The following is a 25631-nucleotide window of genomic DNA, read 5'->3' as shown; positions in this document are numbered from 1 at the left end:
AAGTGTGGTCTAACCAAGGTTCGAAAGAAGTTTAGCGTAATCCCTCTACTTTTCAATTCTATCCCTCTAGAAATGAACCCCAATACTTGGTTTGCTTTTTTTATGGCCTTATTGAGCTGCGTCGCTACTTTAATGATTTGTGTATCTGTACTCCCAGATCCCTCTGTTCCTCAACCCCATTTAGATACTTATTTCACATGGTATAGGTGATCTACTTATATATTTCTTACACAGATGGAATACTGCCCAATTATTTGTGTTGAGATTCAGTTTGAAGCTGGTGCTGAGATATCAAGGCGCTCAGTGTGACTGGGCGGGACTTCACATGAATCATTCTCTAGTTTACTGTATCCGCTTAATCAAACTCCGGGAATCATCGAGTCCCAGGAGGAGTGAGGAGGGATCACGGTGGGTCAGACACTGACCTTTCAGATCTCGGGGACCTGGGGTCAGACAGAGAGAGAGAGATACAGAGGGAGACAGTGAGAGAGAGAGGGACAGAGAGAGACAGCGAGAGAGAGAGGGAGAGAGAGACAGAGAGAGACAGAGAGAAAGAGACGGAGAGAGAGAGAGACAGAGGGCGAGGCAGAGAGAGAGAGAGAGAGACAGAGACAGAGAGTGAGAGACAGAGAGCGAGACAGAGCGAGACAGAGAGAGAGAGAGACAGAGAGCGAGACAGAGAGAGAGACAGAGAGAGAGAGACAGAGAGAGAGACAGAGAGACAGAGAGGGAGATAGAGACAGAGAGGGAGTAAGAGACAGAGAGAGAGAGAGAGAGACAGAGAGAGGGAGAGAGAGAGAGAGAGACAGAGAGGGAGAGACAGAGACACAGAGAGAGGGAGAGACAGAGAGGGAGAGAGACAGATAGAGAGAGACAGAGATAGAGAGAGAGAGAGAGAGACAGAGAGAGAGAGAGAGACAGAGAGAGACAGAGAGAGATAGAGAGACAGAGAGAGAGTGAGAGAGAGAGAGAGAGACAGAGAGAGAGAATGAGACAGAGAGAGAGAGACAGAGAGAGAGAGAGAGAGAGTCAAAGAGCGAGACAGAGAGAGAGAGAGAGAGAGAGAGAGAGACACAGAGAGAAAGAATGTTGGAAAACTGTACTTTTTGTTATGTAAGCTTTGGCAATATGGTTCCCTGTAAACTTTCATGCCAATAAAGCATTTGAATTGAATTGAATTGAATTGAATTGAATTGAGAGAGAGAGAGACAGAGAGAGAGACAGAGAGAGAGACAGAGAGAGAGAGAGAGAGAGAGAGAGACAGAGAGAGAGACAGAGAGACAGAGAGAGAGACAGAGAGAGAGAGAGAGAGACAGAGAGAGAGAGACAGAGACAGAGAGAGAGAGAGACTGAGCGAGGGAGAGAGAGACAGAGAGAGACAGAGAGAGAGGGAGAGAGAGACAGAGAGAGACAGAGAGAGAGACAGAGACTGAGAGAGAGAGACAGACAGAGACTGAGAGAGAGAGAGAGACAGAGAGAGAGAGAGAGAGAGAGAGAGAGAGTGGGAGTCTGCCTCAAACACAATGAAGAACCAACACGAGAAGTTATTCTGCGGGTTATTTACTTTATTAAAAGCGCGTCATTCGGTGCCGACAGCATTATGATTTGGCAAAGTAACCGACGATCTACTGGAAGTGAAAGCAGACGCAAGCTGTGGGTGTGGTCCGTGCGTTGAGGGAGGGGCGGAGGGGCGGTGGGGGGGGTGCACGTGGCGAAGACCTGTAAAAGCCTTCACCCTCCCTCCCTCTCGCTGCTCACCCACCCACCCTCCGCCACCGACCCTGCGAGATCTCCCGTCTCCCTCCCCGCCCGTGGTCGGGTTTTCCGGGCTAGAGAGGGGCGCACCCCCCGTCGAAGATCTTGACTCTCTTGCTCTTGAGGTAGGCGACCAGAATTCTCTCGAGCTCGCCCACCCCGATGTCCAGGGTCTCGTAGGGCGCGAGATTCAGCGGGGACAGCGCTGGGCCGCCGGACACACCGCACCGTCCCACGGTGGCGCCGCTCACCCCGTTGGCACAACAGTAGGCCAACCACAGGAGCTCGGGCACCGCCGCCCGACCTTTACCCTTGGCGGGAGCCCAGGTCTCCCGGGCCCGCGCCGCCCGCATGGCGCCGGACACCACGTAAGCCCGCGAGCCAGCGCACTCTCCCCGCAGCCGCCGCACCACCCGGGCCAGCGCCGGTTTCCAGCCCTCGTGGTGGAACCTGCGCGGGTACGGCACGGCATTGGTGACGGTGTAGGTGGCCGAGCGGCTGGCCCGGCTGCGCTGGAAGTTGGGGGGGTTGAGCTGGCCCCGCACGTAGTTCAGCTGGCCCAGCCGCATGGGGTAGCCGCCGCCTGCCGCCTGGGACCGCAGCAGAGCAGGATCCCGCTGGGCGGCGCTCGAGATCGCGGTCATGTTGCCTTCTGCTTGAGGGTCCACCAGCTGTAGGGGGAAGGGAGAGACAGAGAGGAGGGGAGACGTTAACATAGAAACATAGAAACATAGAAACATCGGAGCAGGAGGAGGCCATTCGGCCCCTCGAGCCCGCTCTGCCATTTAATGAGATCATGGCTGATCATCCAACTTCAGTACCCTGTGACTACTCGGCACTTGATCTAAGCATTAAATAAAGCTTTAATCAACTGTTTTACAACATGGAGGTCTAGTTGTGCCCTTCACTAGTTCCTGTTAAGAATGTCCTGCGCAAGCTGGGACCGTGCCCGAGTATTTATACTCTCCCTGGACAGCGCCGCCCGCAGGCCGCTCAGTATTATTTCATAAGTCTTTCTTTCATGAATGACTGATTCATGTCACCCTGTCCCTGCTCTCTCCCCAAATCCCTTGATCCCTTTGCTGTGAGTAGGATGCCGAGAAACTCCAGTATGATTTGGAGAGGTTGGGTGATTGGGCAGATGCATGGCAGATGCAGTAGAAGGTGGATAAATGCAAGGTTATCCACTTTGGTGGCAGAAACAGGCAGACAGATTATTATCTGAACAGCAATAGATTGGGAGAAGGGGAATTGCAATGAGACCTGGGTGTCCTTGTGCACCAGTCACTGAAGGTAAGCATGCAGGTGCAGCAGGCGGTTAAGAAGGCAAATAGTATGTTGGCCTTCGGAGCGAGAGGATTCGAGTACAGGAGCAAGGATGTCTCGCTGCAGTTGTACAGGGCCTTGGTGAGACCGCATCTTGAGTATTGTGTGCAGTTTTGGTCGCCTTATCTGAGGAAGGATGTTCTTGCCATGGAGGGAGTGCAGCGAAGATTCACCAGGCTGATACCTGGGATGGCAGGAATGACGTATGAGGAGAGATTGGGTCGATTGGGCTTATACTCGCTGGAGTTTAGAAGATTGAGAGGGGATCTCATTGAAACTTATAAAATTCTAACAGGACTAGACAGACTAGATGCAGGAAGGATGTTCCCGATGGTCGGGGAGTCCAGAACCAGGGGTCACAGCCTATGGATAAGGGGTAAGCCATTTAGGACAGAGATGAGGAGGAATTTCTTCACCCAGAGAGTGGTGAACCTGTGGAATTCTCTACCACAGAGGGCAGTGGAGGCCAATTCATTAAATATATTCAAGAAGGAGTTAGATATCCCAACCATCGGGAACATCCTTCCTGCATCTAGTCTGTCCAGTCCTGTTAGAATTTTATAAGTTTCAATGAGATCCCCTCTCATTCTTCTAAACTCCAGCGAATATTATCCCAATCGACCGAATCTCTCCTCATACGTCATTCCTGCCATCCCAGGTATCAGCCTGGTGAATCTTCGCTGCACTCCCTCCATGACAAGAACATCCTTCCTCAGATAAGGCGACCAAAACTGCACACAATATTCAAGGTGTGGTCTCACCAAGGCCCTGTACAACTGCAGCAAGACACCCTTGTTCCTGTACTCGAATCCTCTCGCTACGAAGGCCAACATACCATTTGCCTTCTTAACCGCCTGCTACACCTGCATGCCTACCTTCAGCGACTGGTGCACAAGGACACCCAGGTCTCGTTGCACTTCCCCTTCTCCCAATCTATTGCCATTCAGATAATAATCTGCCTTCCTGTTTTTGCCACCAAAGTGGATAACCTCGCATTTATCCACATTATACTGCATCTGCCATGCATCTGCCCAATCACCCAACCTGTTCATATCAACAATCAGGGCCATTCACAACTCCTCAGATAATGAAGCAGTCCGTGCCCACAAGCAACAAGACCTGGACAACATCCAGGCTTGTGCTGATAAGTGGCAGGTAACATTCGCACCACACAAGTGCCAGGCAATGACTATCTCCAACAAGCAAGCGTCTAACCACCTCCCCTTGACATTCAATGGCATTACCATCGCTGAATCCCCCACCATCAACATCCTGGTGGGTCACCATTGACCAGAAACTTAACTGGACCAGCCACATAAATACTGTGGCTGCAAGAGCGGGTCAGAGGCTGGGGATTCTGCGGCGAGTGTCTCACCTCCTGACTCCCCAAAGCCTTTCTACCATCTACAAGGCACAAGTCAGGAGTGTGATGGAATACTCTCCACTTGCCTGGATGAGTGCAGCTCCAACAACACTCAAGAAACTCGACACCATCCAGGACAAAGCAGCCCGCTTGATCGGCACCCCATCCGCCACCTTAAACATTCACTCCCTCCACCCCCGGCGCACCGTGGCTGCAGTGTGTACCATCTACAAGATGCACTGCAGCAACTCGCCAAGGCTTCTTCGGCAGCACCTCCCAAACCCGCGACCTCTTCCACCTAGAAGGACAAGGGGCAACAGGCGCGTGGGAACACCACCACCTCCAAGTTCCCCTCCAAGTCGCACACCATCCTGACTGGGAAATATATCGGCCGTTCCGTCGTCGTCGCTGGGTCAAAATCCTGGAACTCCCTCCCTAACATCACTGTGGGAGCGCGTACACCACACGGACTGCAGCGGTTCAAGGCGGCGGCTCACCACCACCTTCTCAAGGGGCAACTAGGGATGGGCAATAAAGGCTGGCGTCGCCAGCGGCGCCCGCATCCCAGGATTGAATTTTTTTTTAAATGGCACCGTGATCATTTACATAGGATTTGCAATTGGAAAAGCGTGACACGCCCCACCGCGGTCGCCAGCATCGCGTGGGTTTAACCATGGATGCACGGCAACACCCGCCCCCGCGATCCCGACTCGCCTCCCCCCTTCGCGATCACCAGACCGTGAGAACACTGACCTGCGGCTCGTACTTCCAGGTGCGGTCCACTCCCTTCTCCCGCGAGTCATCCTCCGCCCGGTGCTTGTAGAGGAAGGCGGAGTAGATGGGCAGACGCCCAGCCCGGTCGTAGAGAGTGGCGTAGTAGAGCTTCCCTTTCAGGCGCTGGCACAGATGGCTCTGCGAGATGGACACGAACCCAGATGGAGATTGACCCTTGTAGAAAAAGTGCTGACAGCCCGGCAGTGACTGGAAACGCTCGGTCATGTCGCAGCGCAAACAGGCGAGCGAGCAGAGGGCAGCCAAAAGGGCAAGTGGGAGACGAGGGGACATCGTCGATCTTCGTCTGGGTCCCGAGCTCCCAAGTGCTGAATGTCGCTTGGCTCCAGCTGTGAGAAACCAAACCCAACAGCTGGGCGTAATTGGGACAGAAGTCACACGCATCTTAAAGCCACAAACACAAGATATATCACTTTCGAAAATCTGCCAAGTGTGTCGTCACTCTGTTCCGGGAGAGGCCAGCTTTTTCACACGTAACACCTCTCTCTATGAGGACCCTCAACAATGCCCGCACCCCTCACTGTAACATACTGATATACCCCACAGAAACACCACCCACCCCTCACTGTAACACTGATATACCCCGCACCCCTCACTGTAACACTGATATACCCCACACCCCTCACTGTAACACTGATATACCCCACACCCCTCACTGTAACACTGATAAACCCCACACCCCTCACTGTAACACTGATATACCCCACAGAAACACCCCCCACCCCTCACTGTAACACTGATATACACCGCACCCCTCACTGCAACACTGATATACCCCACACCCCTCACTGTAACACTGATATACCCCACACTCCTCACTGTAACACTCCGACATACCCCACACCCCTCACTGTAACATTGATCTACCCCACACCCCTCACTGTAACACACTGATATACCCACACCCCTCACTGTAACACTCTGATATACCCCACACCCCTCACTGTAACATTGATCTACTCCACACCCCTCACTGTAACACTGATATGCCCCACACCCCTCACTGTAACACACTGATATACCCCACACCCCTCACTGTAACACTCTGATATACACCACACCCCTCACTGTAACACTCTGATATACCCCACACCCCTCACTGTAACACACTGATATACCCCACACCCCTCACTGTAACACTGATATACCCCATACCCCTCACTGTAACACTCTGATATTCCCTGCCACCCCTCACTGTAACACTGATATACCCCACACCCCTCACTGTAACACTGATATACCCCATACCCCTCACTGTAACACTCTGATATACCCCACACCCCTCACTGTAACACTCTGATATACCCCACACCCCTCACTGTAACACTCTGATATACACCACACCCCTCACTGTAACACTCTGATATACCCCACACCCCTCACTGTAACACTCTGATATACCCCACACCCCTCACTGTAACACTCTGATATACCCCACACCCCTCACTGTAACACTCTGATATACCCACACCCTCACTGTAACACTGATATACCCCACACCCCTCACTGTAACACTCTGATATTCCCCACACCCCTCACTGTAACACTCTGATATACCCCACACCCCTCACTGTAACACTGATATACCCCACACCCCTCACTGTAACACTCTGATATACCCCACACCCCTCACTGTAACACTCCGACATACCCCACACCCCTCACTGTAACATTGATCTACCCCACACCCCTCACTGTAACACTCTGATATACACCACACCCCTCACTGTAACACTCTGATATACCCCACACCACTCACTGTAACACTGATATACCCCACACCCCTCACTGTAAAACTCTGATATACCCCACGCCCCTCACTGTAACACAGATATACCCCACACCCCTCACTGTAACACTGATATACCCCACACCCTCACTGTAACACTGATATACCCCACACCCCTCACTGTAACACTGATATACCCCACACCCCTCACTGTAACACTGATATACCCCACACCCCTCACTGTAACACTGATATACCCCACACCCCTCACTGTAACACTGATATACCCCACACCCTCACTGTAACACTCTGATATTCCCTGCCACCCCTCACTGTAACACACTGATATACCCCACACCCCTCACTGTAACACTGATATACCCCACACCCCTCACTGTAACACTGATATACCACACACACATCACGGTAACACTCTGATTTAACCCACATCCCTCACTGTAACACTCTGATATACCCCACATCCCTCACTGTAACACTGATATACCCCACACCCCTCACGGTAACACTCTGATATACACCACACCCCTCACGGTAACACTCTGATATACCCGACACCCCTCACTGTAACACTCTGATATACTCCACACCCCTCACTGTAACACTCTGATATACCACCACACCCCTCACTGTAACACTCTGATATGCCCCACACCCCTCACTGTAACACTGATGTACCCCACACCGCTCACTGTAACACTGATATACCCACACACCTCACTGTAACACAGATATACCCCACACCCCTCACTGTAACACTGATATACCCCACACTCCTCACTGTAACACTGATATACCCCACACCCCTCACTGTTACACTGATATACCCCACACCCCTCACTGTAACACTGATATAACCCACACCCCTCACTGTAACACTCTGATATACCCCACACCCCTCACTGTAACACTGATATACCCCACACCCCTCACTGCAACACACTGATATACCCCACATCCCTCACTGTAACACTGATATACCCCACACCCGTCACTGTAACACTGATGTAACCCACACCCCTCACTGTAACACTGATATACCCCACACCCCTCACTGTAACACTCTGATATACCCCGCAGCCCTCATTGTAACCCTGATATACCCCACACCCCTCACTGTAACACTCTGATATACCCCACACCCCTCACTGTAACGCTGATATACCCCACACCCCTCACTGTAACACTCCGATCTACCCCAAAACCCTCACTGTAACACACTGATAAACCCCACACCCCTCACTGTAACACTGATATACCCCACACTCCTCACTGTAACACTGATATACCCCACACCCCTCAGTGTAACACTCAGATATACCCCACACCCCTCACTGTAACACACTGATAAACCCCACACCCCTCACTGTAACACTCCGATATACCCCACACCCCTCACTGTAACACTCTGATATACCCCACACCCCTCACTGTAACACTCTGATATACCCCACACCCCTCACTGTAACACTCTGATATACCCCACACCCCTCACTGTAACACTCCGACATACCCCACACACCTCACTGTAACATTGATCTACCCCACACCCCTCACTGTAACACTCTGATATACACCACACCCCTCACTGTAACACTCTGATATACCCCACACCACTCACTGTAACACTGATATACCCCCCACTCCTCACTGTAACACACTGATATACCCCACACCCCTCACTGTAACACTCTGATATACCCCACACCGCTCACTGTAACACTCTGATATACCCCACACCCCTCACTGTAACACTGATATACCCCACACCCCTCACTGTAACACTGATATACCCCACACCCCTCACTGTAACACTCTGATATACCCCACACCCCTCACTGTAACACACTGATATACCCCACACCCCTCACTGTAACACTGATATACCGCACACCCCTCACTGTAACACTGATATACCCCACACCCCTCACTGTAACACTCTGATATACCCCACACCCCTCACTGTAACACTGATATACCCCACACCCCTCACTGTAAAACTCTGATATACCCCACACCCCTCACTGTAACACTGATATACCCCACACCCCTCACTGTAACACTGATATACCCCACACCCCTCACTGTAACACTCTGATATACACCACACCCCTCACTGTAACACTCTGATATACACCACACCCCTCACTGTAACACTCTGATATACCCCACACCCCTCACTGTAACACTGATATACCCCACACCCCTCACTGTAAAACTCTGATATACCCCACACCCCTCACTGTAACACTGATATACCCCACACCCCTCACTGTAAAACTCTGATATACCCCACACCCCTCACTGTAACACACTGATATACCCCACACCCCTCACTGTAACACTGATATACCGCACACCCCTCACTGTAACACTGATATACCCCACACCCTCACTGTAACACTGATATACCCACACCCCTCACTGTAAAACTCTGATATACCCCACACCCCTCACTGTAACACACTGATATACCCCACACCCCTCACTGTAACACTGATATACCACACACCCCTCACTGTAACACTGATATACCCCACACCCCTCACTGTAACACTGATATACCCCACACCCCTCACTGTAACACTCTGATATTCCCTGCCACCCCTCACTGTAACACTCTGATATACCACACACCCCTCACTGTAACACTGATATACCACACACACATCACGGTAACACTCTGATTTAACCCACATCCCTCACTGTAACACTCTGATATACCCCACATCCCTCACTGTAACACTGATATACCCCACACCCCTCACTGTAACACTGATATACCCCACACCCCTCACGGTAACACTCTGATATACACCACACCCCTCACGGTAACACTCTGATATACCCGACACCCCTCACTGTAACACTCTGATATACCCCACACCCCTCACTGTAACACTCTGATATGCCCCACACCCCTCACTGTAACACTGATATATCCCACACACCTCACTGTAACACAGATATACCCCACACCCCTCACTGTAACACTGATATACTCTACACCCCTCACTGTAACACTGATATACCCCACACTCCTCACTGTAACACTGATATACCCCACACCCCTCACTGTTACACTGATATACCCCACACCCCTCACTGTAACACTGATATAACCCACACCCCTCACTGTAACACTCTGATATACCCCACACCCCTCACTGTAACACACTGATATACCACACACCCCTCACTGTAACACTGATATAACCCACACCCCTCACTGTAACACTCTGATATACCCCACACCCCTCACTGTAACACTGATATAACCCACACCCCTCACTGTAACACTCTGATATACCCCACACCCCTCACTGTAACACTCTGATATACCCCACACCCCTCACTGTAACACTGATATACCCCACACCCCTCACTGCAACACACTAATATACCCCACATCCCTCACTGTAACACTGATATACCCCACACCCCTCACTGTAACACTCTGATATACCCCACACCCCTCACTGTAACACTGATATACCCCACACCCCTCACTGTAACACTGATATACCCCACACCCCTCACTGTAACACTCTGATATTCCCTGCCACCCCTCACTGTAACACTCTGATATACCCCACACCCCTCACTGTAACACTGATATACCCCACACCCCTCACTGTAACACTGATATACCACACACACATCACGGTAACACTCTGATTTAACCCACATCCCTCACTGTAACACTCTGATATACCCCACATCCCTCACTGTAACACTGATATACCCCACACCCCTCACGGTAACACTCTGATATACACCACACCCCTCACGGTAACACTCTGATATACCCGACACCCCTCACTGTAACACTCTGATATACTCCACACCCCTCACTGTAACACTCTGATATACCCCACACCCCTCACTGTAACACTCTGATATGCCCCACACCCCTCACTGTAACACTGATGTACCCCACACCGCTCACTGTAACACTGATATACCCCACACACCTCACTGTAACACAGATATACCCCACACCCCTCACTGTAACACTGATATACCCCACACTCCTCACTGTAACACTGATATACCCCACACCCCTCACTGTTACACTGATATACCCCACACCCCTCACTGTAACACTGATATAACCCACACCCCTCACTGTAACACTCTGATATACCCCACACCCCTCACTGTAACACTGATATACCCCACACCCCTCACTGCAACACACTGATATACCCCACATCCCTCACTGTAACACTGATATACCCCACACCCGTCACTGTAACACTGATGTAACCCACACCCCTCACTGTAACACTGATATACCCCACACCCCTCACTGTAACACTCTGATATACCCCGCAGCCCTCATTGTAACCCTGATATACCCCACACCCCTCACTGTAACACTCTGATATACCCCACACCCCTCACTGTAACGCTGATATACCCCACACCCCTCACTGTAACACTCTGATCTACCCCAAAACCCTCACTGTAACACACTGATAAACCCCACACCCCTCACTGTAACACTGATATACCCCACACTCCTCACTGTAACACTGATATACCCCACACCCCTCAGTGTAACACTCAGATATACCCCACACCCCTCACTGTAACACACTGATAAACCCCACACCCCTCACTGTAACACTCCGATATACCCCACACCCCTCACTGTAACACTCTGATATACCCCACACCCCTCACTGTAACACTCTGATATACCCCACACCCCTCACTGTAACACTCTGATATACCCCACACCCCTCACTGTAACACTCCGACATACCCCACACCCCTCACTGTAACATTGATCTACCCCACACCCCTCACTGTAACACTCTGATATACACCACACCCCTCACTGTAACACTCTGATATACCCCACACCACTCACTGTAACACTGATATACCCCCCACCCCTCACTGTAACACTGATATACCCCACACCCCTCACTGTAACACTGATATACCCCACACCCCTCACTGTAACACTCTGATATACCCCACACCCCTCACTGTAACACTCTGATATACACCACACCCCTCACTGTAACACTGATATACCGCACACCCCTCACTGTAACACTGATATACCCCACACCCCTCACTGTAACACTCTGATATACCCCACACCCCTCACTGTAACACTGATATACCCCACACCCCTCACTGTAAAACTCTGATATACCCCACACCCCTCACTGTAACACTGATATACCCCACACCCCTCACTGTAACACTGATATACCCCACACCCCTCACTGTAACACTCTGATATACACCACACCCCTCACTGTAACACTCTGATATACACCACACCCCTCACTGTAACACTCTGATATACCCCACACCCCTCACTGTAACACTGATATACCCCACACCCCTCACTGTAAAACTCTGATATACCCCACACCCCTCACTGTAACACTGATATACCCCACACCCCTCACTGTAAAACTCTGATATACCCCACACCCCTCACTGTAACACACTGATATACCCCACACCCCTCACTGTAACACTGATATACCGCACACCCCTCACTGTAACACTGATATACCCCACACCCCTCACTGTAACACTGATATACCCCACACCCCTCACTGTAACACTGATATACCCCACACCCCTCACTGTAAAACTCTGATATACCCCACACCCCTCACTGTAACACACTGATATACCCCACACCCCTCACTGTAACACTGATATACCACACACCCCTCACTGTAACACTGATATACCCCACACCCCTCACTGTAACACTGATATACCCCACACCCCTCACTGTAACACTCTGATATTCCCTGCCACCCCTCACTGTAACACTGATATACCCCACACCCCTCACTGTAACACTGATATACCCCACACCCCTCACTGTAACACTGATATACCCCACACCCCTCACTGTAACACTCTGATATACCCCACACCCCTCACTGTAACACTGATATACCCCACACCCCTCACTGTAACACTGATATACCACACACACATCACGGTAACACTCTGATTTAACCCACATCCCTCACTGTAACACTCTGATATACCCCACATCCCTCACTGTAACACTGATATACCCCACACCCCTCACTGTAACACTGATATACCCCACACCCCTCACGGTAACACTCTGATATACACCACACCCCTCACGGTAACACTCTGATATACCCGACACCCCTCACTGTAACACTCTGATATACCCCACACCCCTCACTGTAACACTCTGATATGCCCCACACCCCTCACTGTAACACTGATGTACCCCACACCGCTCACTGTAACACTGATATATCCCACACACCTCACTGTAACACAGATATACCCCACACCCCTCACTGTAACACTGATATACTCTACACCCCTCACTGTAACACTGATATACCCCACACTCCTCACTGTAACACTGATATACCCCACACCCCTCACTGTTACACTGATATACCCCACACCCCTCACTGTAACACTGATATAACCCACACCCCTCACTGTAACACTCTGATATACCCCACACCCCTCACTGTAACACTGATATACCCCACACCCCTCACTGCAACACACTAATATACCCCACATCCCTCACTGTAACACTGATATACCCCACACCCCTCACTGTAACACTCTGATATACCCCACACCCCTCACTGTAACGCTGATATACCCCACACGCCTCACTGTAACACTCTGATCTACCCCAAAACCCTCACTGTAACACACTGATAAACCCCACACCCCTCACTGTAACACTGATATACCCCACACTCCTCACTGTAACACTGATATACCCCACACCCCTCAGTGTAACACTCAGATATACCCCACACCCCTCACTGTAACACACTGATAAACCCCACACCCCTCACTGTAACACTGATATACCCCACACCCATCATTGTAATACTGATATACCCCACACCACTCACTGTAACACTGATATACCCCACACCCCTCAATGTAACACCCAGATATACCGCACACCCCTCACTGTAACACACTGATAAACCCACACGCTCACTGTAACACTGATATACCCCACACCCCTCACTGTACTACACTGATATACCCCACATCCCTCACTGTAACACTGATATACCCCACACTCCTCACTGTAACACTGATATACCCCACACCCCTCACTGTAACACACTGATATACCCCACATCCCTCACTGTAATACTGATATACCCCACACCCCTCACTGTAACACTGATATGCCCCACACCCCTCACTGTAACACTGATATACCCCACACCCCTCACTGTACTACACTGATATACCCCACACCCCTCACTGTAACACTGATATACCCCACACTCCTCACTGTAAAACTGATATACCCCACACCCCTCACTGTAACACTCTGATATAACCCACACCCTTCACTGTAACACTATGATACACCCCACACCCCTCACTGTAACACTGATATACCCCACACCCCTCACTGTAACACTGATATGCCCCACACCCCTCACTGTAACACTGATATACTCCGCACCCCTCACTGTAACACTGATATACCCCACACCCCTCACTGCAACAGATATACCCCACACCCCTCACTGTAACACTCTGAAATACCCCACACCCCTCACTGTAACACTGATAAACCCCACACCCCTCACTATAACACACTGATATACCCCGCACCCCTCACTGTAACACTCTGATATACCCCACAGATATACCCCACACCCCTCAGTGTAACACTGATATACCCCACACCCCTCACTGTAACACTGATAAAACCCACACCCCTCACTGTAACACTGATATACCCCACACCCCTCACTGTAACACTCCGATATACTCCACACACCTCACTGTAACACTGATGTATCCCACACCCCTCACTGTAACAATCTGATATAGCCCACACCCCTCAATGTAACACTCTGATATATCCACACCCCTCACTGTAACACTGATATTCCCCACACCCCTCACTGTAACACTGATATACCCCACACCCCTCACTGTAACACTGATATACCGCACACCCCTCACTGTAACACTGATATACCTCACACGCCTCACTGTAACACTCCGATATACCCCACACCCCTCACTGTAACACTGATATACCCCACACCCCTCACTGTAACACTGATATACCCCACACCCCTCACTGTAACACTCTGATATACCCCACACCCCTCACTGTAACACTGATATACCTCACACCCTCACTGTAACACATTGATATACCCCACACCCCTCACTGTAACACTCTGATATTCCCTGCCACCCCTCACTGTAACACTCTGATATACCCCACACCCCTCACTGTAACACTCTGATATACCACACACCCCTCACTGTAACACTGATATACCCCACACCCCTCACTGTAACATTGATCTACCCCACACCCCTCACTGTAACACTGATATACCCCACACCCCTCACTGTAACACTCTGATATACCCCACACCCCTCACTGTAACACTCTGATATACACCACACCCCTCACTGTAACATTGATCTACCCCACACCCCTCACTGTAACACTGATATACCCCACAACCCTCACTGTAACACTGATATACCCCACACTCCTCACTGTAACACTGATATACCCCACACCCCTCACTGTAACACTCTGATATACCCCACACCCCTCACTGTAACACTGATATACCCCACACCCCTCACTGTAACACTGATATACCCCACACCCCTCACTGTAACACTCTGATATACCCCACACCCCTCACTGTAACACTGATATACCCCACACCCCTCACTGTAACACACTGATATACCCCACACCCCTCACTGTAACACTGATATACCCCACACCCCTCACTGTAACACTGATATACCCCACACCACACCCCTCACTGTAACACTGATATACCTCCCACACCCTCACTGTAACACTGATATACCCCACACCCCTCACTGTAACACTCTGATATACCCCACAACCACCTCACTGTAACACTGATATACCCCACACCCCTCACTGTAACCACTGATATACCCCACACCCCTCACTGTAACACTCTGATATACCCCACACCCCTCACTGTAACACTGATATACCCCACACCCCTCACTGTAACACTGATATAACCCACACCCCCTCACTGTAACACTCTGATATACCCCACACCCCTCACTGTAACACTGATATACCCCACACCCCTCACTGTAACACTGATATACCCCACACCCCTCACTGTAACACTGATATACCCCACACCCCTCACTGTAACACTGATATACCCCACACCCCTCACTGTAACACTGATATACCCCCACACCCCTCACTGTAACACTCTGATATACCCCACACCCCTCACTGTAACACTGATATACCCCACAACCCCTCACTGTAACACTGATATACCCCACACCCCTCACTGTAACACTGATATACACCACACCCCTCACTGTAACACTGATATACCCCACACCCCTCACTGTAACACTGATATACCCCACACCCCTCACTGTAACACTCTGATATACCCCACACCCCTCACTGTAACACTCTGATATACCCCACACCCCTCACTGTAACACTCTGATATTCCCTGCCACACCTCACTGTAACACACTGATATAACCCACACCCCTCACTGTAACACTGATATACCCCACACCACTCACTGCAACACTGATATACCCCACACCCCTCACTGTAACACTGATATACCCCCACACCCCTCACTGTAACACTCCGATATACCTCACACCCCTCACTGTAACACTGATATACCCCGCACCCCTCACTGTAACACACTGATATACCCCACACCCCTCACTGTAACACTGATATACCCCACATCCCTCACTGTAACACACTGATATACCCCACACCCCTCACTGTAACACTGATATACCCCACACCCCTCACTGTAACATTGATCTAACCCTGCACCCCTCACTGTAACACTCTGATATACCCCACACCCCTCACTGTAACTCTCTGATATACCCCACACCCCTCACTGTAACACTGATATAACCCACACCCCTCACTGTAACACTGATATACCCCACACCCCTCACTGTAACACTGATATACCCCACACCCCTCACTGTAACACTGATATACCCCACACCCCTCACTGTAACACTGATATAACCCACACCCCTCACTGTAACACTGATATACCCCACACCCCTCACTGTAACACTGATATACCCCACACCCCTCACTGTAACACTGATATACCCCACACCCCTCACTGTAACACAGATAAACCCCACACCCCTCACTGTAACACTGATACACCCCACACCCCTCACTGTAACACTGATATACCCCACACCCCTCACTGTAACACTGATATACCCCACACCCCTCACTGTAACACTGATATACCCCACACCCCTCACTGTAACACTGATATACCTCACACCCCTCACTGTAACACTGATATACCCCACACTCCTCACTGTAACACTCTGATATACCCCACACCCCTCACTGTAACACTGATATACCCCACACCCCTCACTGTAACACTGATATACCCCACACCCCTCACTGTAACACTGATATACCCCACACTCCTCACTGTAACACTGATATACCCCACACCCCTCACTGTAACACTGATATACCCCACACCCCTCACTGTAACATTGATCAACCCCACACCCCTCACTGTAACACTCTGATATACCCCACACCCCTCACTGTAACACTGATATACCCCACACCCTCACTGTAACACTGATATACCCCACACTCCTCACTGTAACACTGATATACCCCACACCCACACTGTAACATTGATCAACCCCACACCCCTCACTGTAACACTCTGATATACCCCACACCCCTCACTGTAACACTGATATACCACACCCCTCATTGTAACACTGATATACCCCACACCCCTCACTGTAACACTGATATACCCCACACCCCTCACTGTAACACTGATATACCCACACCCCTCACTGTAACACTGATATACCCCACACCCCTCACTGTAACACTGATATACCCCACACCCCTCACTGTAACACTGATATACCACACACCCTCACTGTAACACTGATATACCCCACACCCCCTCACTGTAACACTGATATACCCCACACCCCTCACTGTAACACTGATATACCCCGCACCCCTCACTGTAACACTGAATACCCCACACCCCTCACTGTAACACTGATATACCCCACACCCCTCACTGTAACACTGATATACCCCACACCCCTCACTGTAACACTGATATACCCCACACCCCTCACTGTAACACTGATATACCCCACACCCCCTCACTGTAACTGATATACCCCACACCCCTCACTGTAACACACTGATATACCCCACACCGGTCACTGTAACACTGATATACCCCACACCCCTCACTGTAACACACTGATATACTCCACACCCCTCACTGTAACAATGATATATCCCACACCCCTCACTGTAACTGATATACCCCCGCTCCCCTCACTGTAACACACTGATATACCCCACACCCCTCACTGTAACACTGATATACCCCACACCCCTCACTGTAACACACTGATATACCCCACACCCCTCACTGTAACACTGATATACCCCACACACCCCTCACTGTAACACTGATATACCCCACACCCCTCACTGTACACTGATATACCCCACGCCCCTCACTGTAACACTGATATACCCCACACCCCTCACTGTAACTGATATACCCCACACACCTCACTGTAACACTGATATACCCCACACTCCTCACTGTAACACTGATATACCCCACACCCCTCACTGTAACACTCTGATATACCCCACAGCCCTCACTGTAACACTTATATACCCACCCCACACCCCTCACTGTAACTGATATACCTCACACCCCTCACTGTAACACTCCGATATACCCCACACCCCTCACTGTAACACTGATATACCCACACACCTCACTGTAACACTGATATACCCCACACCCCTCACTGTAACACTGATATACCCCACACCCCTCACTGTAACACTGATATACCCCACACCCCTCACTGTAACACTGATATACCCCACCCCTCACTGTAACACTGATATACCCCACACCCCTCACTGTAACACTGATATACCCCACACCCCTCACTGTAACACACTGATATACCCCACACCCCTCACTGTAACACTGATATACCCCACACCCCTCACTGTAACACACTGATATACCCCACACCCCTCACTGTAACACTGATATACCCCACACCCCTCACTGTAACACTGATATACCCCACACCCCTCACTGTAACACACTGATATACCCCACACCCCTCACTGTAACACACTGATATACCCCACACCCCTCACTGTAACACTCTGATATACCCCACACCGGTCACTGTAACACTGATATACCCCACACCCCTCACTGTAACACACTGATATACCCCACACCCCTCACTGTAACACTGATATATCACACACCCCTCACTGTAACTGATATACCCCGCACCCCTCACTGTAACACACTGATATACCCCACACCCCTCACTGTAACACTGATATACCCCACACCCCTCACTGTAACACACTGATATACCCCACACCCCTCACTGTAACACTGATATACCCCACACCCCTCACTGTAACACTGATATACCCCACACCCCTCACTGTAACACTGATATACCCCACGCCCCTCACTATAACACTGATATACCCCACACCCCTCACTGTAACTGATATACCCCACACACCTCACTGTAACACTGATATACCCCACACCCCTCACTGTAACACTGATATACCCCACACCCCTCACTGTAACACTGATATACCCCACACCCCTCACTGTAACACTGATATACCCCACGCCCCTCACTGTAACACTGATATACCCCACACCCCTCACTGTAACACTGATATACCCCACACCCCTCACTGTAACACTGATATACCCCACACCCCTCACTGTAACACACTGATATACCCCACACCCCTCACTGTAACACTGATATACCCCGCACCCCTCACTGTAACACACTGATATACCCCACACACCTCACTGTAACACTGATATACCCCACACCCCTCACTGTAACACTGATATACCCCACACCCCTCACTGTAACACACTGATATACCCCACACCCCTCACTGTAACACTGATATACCCCACACCCCTCACGGTAAAACTGATATACCCCACACCCCTCACTGTAACACTGATATACCCCACACCCCTCACTGTAACACTGATATACCCCACACCCCTCACTGTAACACTGATATACCCCACACCCCTCACTGTAACACTGATATACCCCACACACCTCACTGTAACACACTGATATACCCCACACCCCTCACTGTAACACTGATATACCCCCACACCCATCACTGTAACACTGATATACCCCACACCCCTCACTGTAACACTGATATACCCCGCACCCCTCACTGTAACACTGATATACCCCACACCCCTCACTGTAACACTGATATACCCCACACCCCTCACTGTAACACTGATATACCCCGCACCCCTCACTGTAACACACTGATATACCCCACACCCCTCACTGTAACACACTGATATACCCCACACCCCTCACTGTAACACTGATATACCCCGCACCCCTCACTGTAACACACTGATATACCCCACACACCTCACTGTAACACTGATATACCCACACCCCTCACGGTAAAACTGATATACCCACACCCCTCACTGTAACACTGATATACCCCACACCCCTCACTGTAGCACTGATATACCCCACACCCCTCACTGTAACACTGATATACCCCACACCCCTCACTGTAACACTGATATACCCCACACACCTCACTGTAACACACTGATATTAACCACACCCCTCACTGTAACACTGATATAACCCCACACCCATCACTGTAACACTGATATACCCCACACCCCTCACTGTAACACTGATATACCCCGCACCCCTCACTGTAACACACTGATATACCCCACACCCCTCACTGTAACACTGATATACCCCACACCCATCACTGTAACACTGATATACCCCACACCCCTCACTGTAACACTGATATACCCCGCACCCCTCACTGTAACACACTGATATACCCCACACCCTCACTGTAACACTGATATACCCCGCACCCCTCACTGTAACACACTGATATACCCCACACACCTCACTGTAACACTGATATACCCCACACCCCTCACTGTAACACTGATATACCCCACACCCCTCACTGTAACACACTGATATACCCCACACCCCTCACTGTAACACACTGATATACTCCACACCCCTCACTGTAACAATGATATATCCCACACCCCTCACTGTAACTGATATACCCCGCACCCCTCACTGTAACACACTGATATACCCCACACCCCTCACTGTAACACTGATATACCCCACACCCCTCACTGTAACACACTGATATACCCCACACCCCGTCACTGTAACACTGATATACCCCACACCCCTCACTGTAACACTGATATACCCCACACCCCTCACTGTAACACTGATATACCCCCACGCCCCTCACTGTAACACTGATATACCCCACACCCCTCACTGTAACTGATATACCCCACACACCTCACTGTAACACTGATATACCCCACACTCCTCACTGTAACACTGATATACCCCACACCCCTCACTGTAACACTCTGATATACCCCACAGCCCTCACTGTAACACTTATATACCCCACACCCCTCACTGTAACTGATATACCTCCACACCCCTCACTGTAACACTCCGATATACCCCACACCCCTCACTGTAACACTGATATACCCCACACACCTCACTGTAACACTGATATACCCCACACCCCTCACTGTAACACTGATATACCCCACACCCCTCACTGTAACACTGATATACCCCACACCCCTCACTGTAACACTGATATACCCCACACCCCTCACTGTAACACTGATATACCCCACACCCCACACTGTAACACTGATATACCCCACACCCCTCACTGTAACACACTGATATACCCCACACCCCTCACTGTAACACTGATATACCCCACACCCCTCACTGTAACACACTGATATACCCCACACCCCTCACTGTAACACTGATATACCCCACACCCCTCACTGTAACACTGATATACCCCACACCCCTCACTGTAACACACTGATGTACCCCACACCCCTCACTGTAACACACTGATATACCCCACACCCCTCAGTGTAACACTGATATACCCCACACCCCTCACTGTAACACTGATATACCCCACACCCCTCACTTTAACACTGATATACCCCACACCCCTCACTGTAACACTGATATACCACACACCCCTCACTGTAACACTGATATACCCCACACCCCTCACTGTAACACTGATATACCCCCACACCCCTCACTGTAACACTAGATATACCCCACACCCCTCACTGTAACACTGATATACCCCACACCCCTCACTGTAACTGATATACCCCACACCCCTCACTGTAACACACTGATATACCCCACACCCCTCACTGTAACACTCTGATATACCCCACACCGGTCACTGTACTGATATACCCCACACCCCTCACTGTAACACACTGATATACCCCACACCCCTCACTGTAACACTGATATATCCCACACCCCTCACTGTAACTGATATACCCCGCACCCCTCACTGTAACACACTGATATACCCCACACCCCTCACTGTAACACTGATATACCCCACACCCCTCACTGTAACACACTGATATACCCCACACCCCTCACTGTAACACTGATATACCCCACACCCCTCACTGTAACACTGATATACCCCACACCCCTCACTGTAACACTGATATACCCCACGCCCCTCACTATAACACTGATATACCCCACACCCCTCACTGTAACTGATATACCCCACACACCTCACTGTAACACTGATATACCCCACACCCCTCACTGTAACACTGATATACCCCACACCCCTCACTGTAACACTGATATACCCCACACCCCTCACTGTAACACTGATATACCCCACGCCCCTCACTGCAACACTGATATACCCCACACCCCTCACTGTAACACTGATATACCCCACACCCCTCACTGTAACACTGATATACCCCACACCCCTCACTGTAACACACTGATATACCCCACACCCCTCACTGTAACACTGATATACCCCGCACCCCTCACTGTAACACACTGATATACCCCACACACCTCACTGTAACACTGATATACCCCACACCCCTCACTGTAACACTGATATACCCCACACCCCTCACTGTAACACACTGATATACCCCACACCCCTCACTGTAACACTGATATACCCCACACCCCTCACGGTAAAACTGATATACCCCACACCCCTCACTGTAACACTGATATACCCCACACCCCTCACTGTAACACTGATATACCCCACACCCCTCACTGTAACACTGATATACCCCACACCCCTCACTGTAACACTGATATACCCCACACACCTCACTGTAACACACTGATATACCCCACACCCCTCACTGTAACACTGATATACCCCACACCCATCACTGTAACACTGATATACCCCACACCCCTCACTGTAACACTGATATACCCCGCACCCCTCACTGTAACACTGATATACCCCACACCCCTCACTGTAACACTGATATACCCCACACCCCTCACTGTAACACTGATATACCCCGCACCCCTCACTGTAACACACTGATATACCCCACACCCCTCACTGTAACACACTGATATACCCCACACCCCTCACTGTAACACTGATATACCCCGCACCCCTCACTGTAACACACTGATATACCCCACACACCTCACTGTAACACTGATATACCCCACACCCCTCACGGTAAAACTGATATACCCCACACCCCTCACTGTAACACTGATATACCCCACACCCCTCACTGTAGCACTGATATACCCCACACCCCTCACTGTAACACTGATATACCCCACACCCCTCACTGTAACACTGATATACCCCACACACCTCACTGTAACACTCTGATATACCCCACACCCCTCACTGTAACACACTGATATTAACCACACCCCTCACTGTAACACTGATATACCCCACACCCATCACTGTAACACTGATATACCCCACACCCCTCACTGTAACACTGATATACCCCGCACCCCTCACTGTAACACACTGATATACCCCACACCCCTCACTGTAACACTGATATACCCCACACCCCTCACTGTAACACTGATATACCCCACACTCCTCACTGTAACACTGATATACCCCACACCCCTCACTGTAACACTAATATACCCCACACCCCTCACTGTAACACTGATATACCCCACACCCCTCACTGTAACACTGATATACCCCACACCCCTCACTGTAACACTGATATACCCCACACCCCTCACTGTAACACTGATATACCCCACACCCCTCACTGTAACACTGATATACCCCACACCCATCACTGTAACACTGATATACCCCACACCCCTCACTGTAACACACTGATATACCCCACAACCCTCACTGTAACACACTGATATACCCCACACCGATCACTGTATCATTGTGCTAACATTTGACAGGCGCAATTGCTGGGACAGACGTTAAAAAATCGCGAAAATATTACCAGTTCTCCGGGAAGTCGAAGGATTTCAAAACAAAAAACAGTTTACGAGGCAGCGAATGTGTCATCAACCTCTCGTAGTCAAAGCAAGGGCCGGACAACTGGAAATGGTGCTTCATGTGGCGAAAACAACATATGAAACCCATCTGAAAATCATTTCACAAGCATTCCCTTCAAAGATAAAGTAATGACTCAGTCGCAATTCCAGCCAAGTCCCTCAGTACCGCCTCTCCGAGAGCGCGGCGCACCCTCGATACTGCCCCTCTGATGGTGCGGCGCTCCCTCAGTACTGCCCCTCTGACAGTGCGGCGCTCCCTCAGTACTGCCCCTCCGACAGTGCAGCACACCCTTAGTACTGCCCCTCCGACAGTGTGGCGCTCCCTCAGTACTGCCTCTCCGACAGTGCGGCGCTCCCTCAGTACTGCCCCTCCAACAGTGCGGCGCTCCCTCAGTACTGCCCCTCCAACAGTGCGGCGCTCCCTCAGTACTGCCCCTCCGACAGTGCGGCGCTCCCTCAGTACTGCCCCTCCAACAGTGCGGCGCTCCCTCAGTACTGCCTCTCCGACAGTGCGGCGCTCCCTCAGTACTGCCCCTCCGACAGTGCGGCGCTCCCTCAGTACCGCCCCTCCAACAGTGCGGCGCTCCCTGAGTACTGCCCCTCCGACAGTGTGGCACTCCCTCAGTACTGCCCCTCCGACAGTGCGGCTCTCCCTCAGTACTGCCCCTCTGACAGTGCAGCACTCCCTCAGTACTGCCCCTCCGACAGTGCGGCGCTCCCTCAGTACTGCCCCTCCGACAGTGCAGCACACCCTCAGTACTGCCCTTCCGACAGTGTGGCGCTCCCTCAGTACTGCCTCTCCGACAGTGCGGCACTCCCTCAGTACTGCCCCTCTGACACTGCAGCGCTCCCTCAGTACGGCCCCTCTGACAGTGCGGCGCTCCCTCAGTACTGCCCCTCCAACAGTGCGGCGCTCCCTCAGTACTGCCCCTCCAACAGTGCGGCGCTCCCTCAGTATTGCTCCCTTCAACAGTGCAGCGCTCCCTCAGTACTGCCCCTCCAACAGTGCGGCGCTCCCTCAGTACTGCCCCTCTGACACTGCAGCGC

At 50.8% G+C, this 25631-nt stretch overlaps 1 protein-coding gene across 1 annotated transcript; it reads right to left on the bottom strand.

The window, feature by feature from the left end:
- Nucleotides 1-1544: 1544 nt before the first annotated feature.
- On the bottom strand, nucleotides 1545-24740 carry LOC147087074 (endonuclease domain-containing 1 protein-like). The gene is made up of 3 exons (XM_085978100.1): nucleotides 24530-24740; nucleotides 5198-5565; nucleotides 1545-2426 (listed from the first exon to the last, which is right to left on the bottom strand). Exons 2-3 carry the CDS (start codon nucleotides 5507-5509, stop codon nucleotides 1830-1832), a joined length of 909 nt encoding a protein of 302 aa, XP_085834226.1. The 5' UTR covers nucleotides 5510-5565; nucleotides 24530-24740; the 3' UTR covers nucleotides 1545-1829.
- Nucleotides 24741-25631: the final 891 nt, after the last annotated feature.

The sequence above is a fragment of the Somniosus microcephalus genome, unplaced genomic scaffold (genome assembly GCF_052327205.1).
Source record: "Somniosus microcephalus isolate GS21.2 unplaced genomic scaffold, FLI_Smic_1.0 unresolved_chr6, whole genome shotgun sequence".
In the NCBI taxonomy this organism is placed as follows: Eukaryota; Metazoa; Chordata; class Chondrichthyes; order Squaliformes; family Somniosidae; genus Somniosus; species Somniosus microcephalus.
The sequence above is the reverse complement of the archived record's forward strand: the minus strand, read 5'-3'. Positions and strand labels throughout refer to the sequence as shown.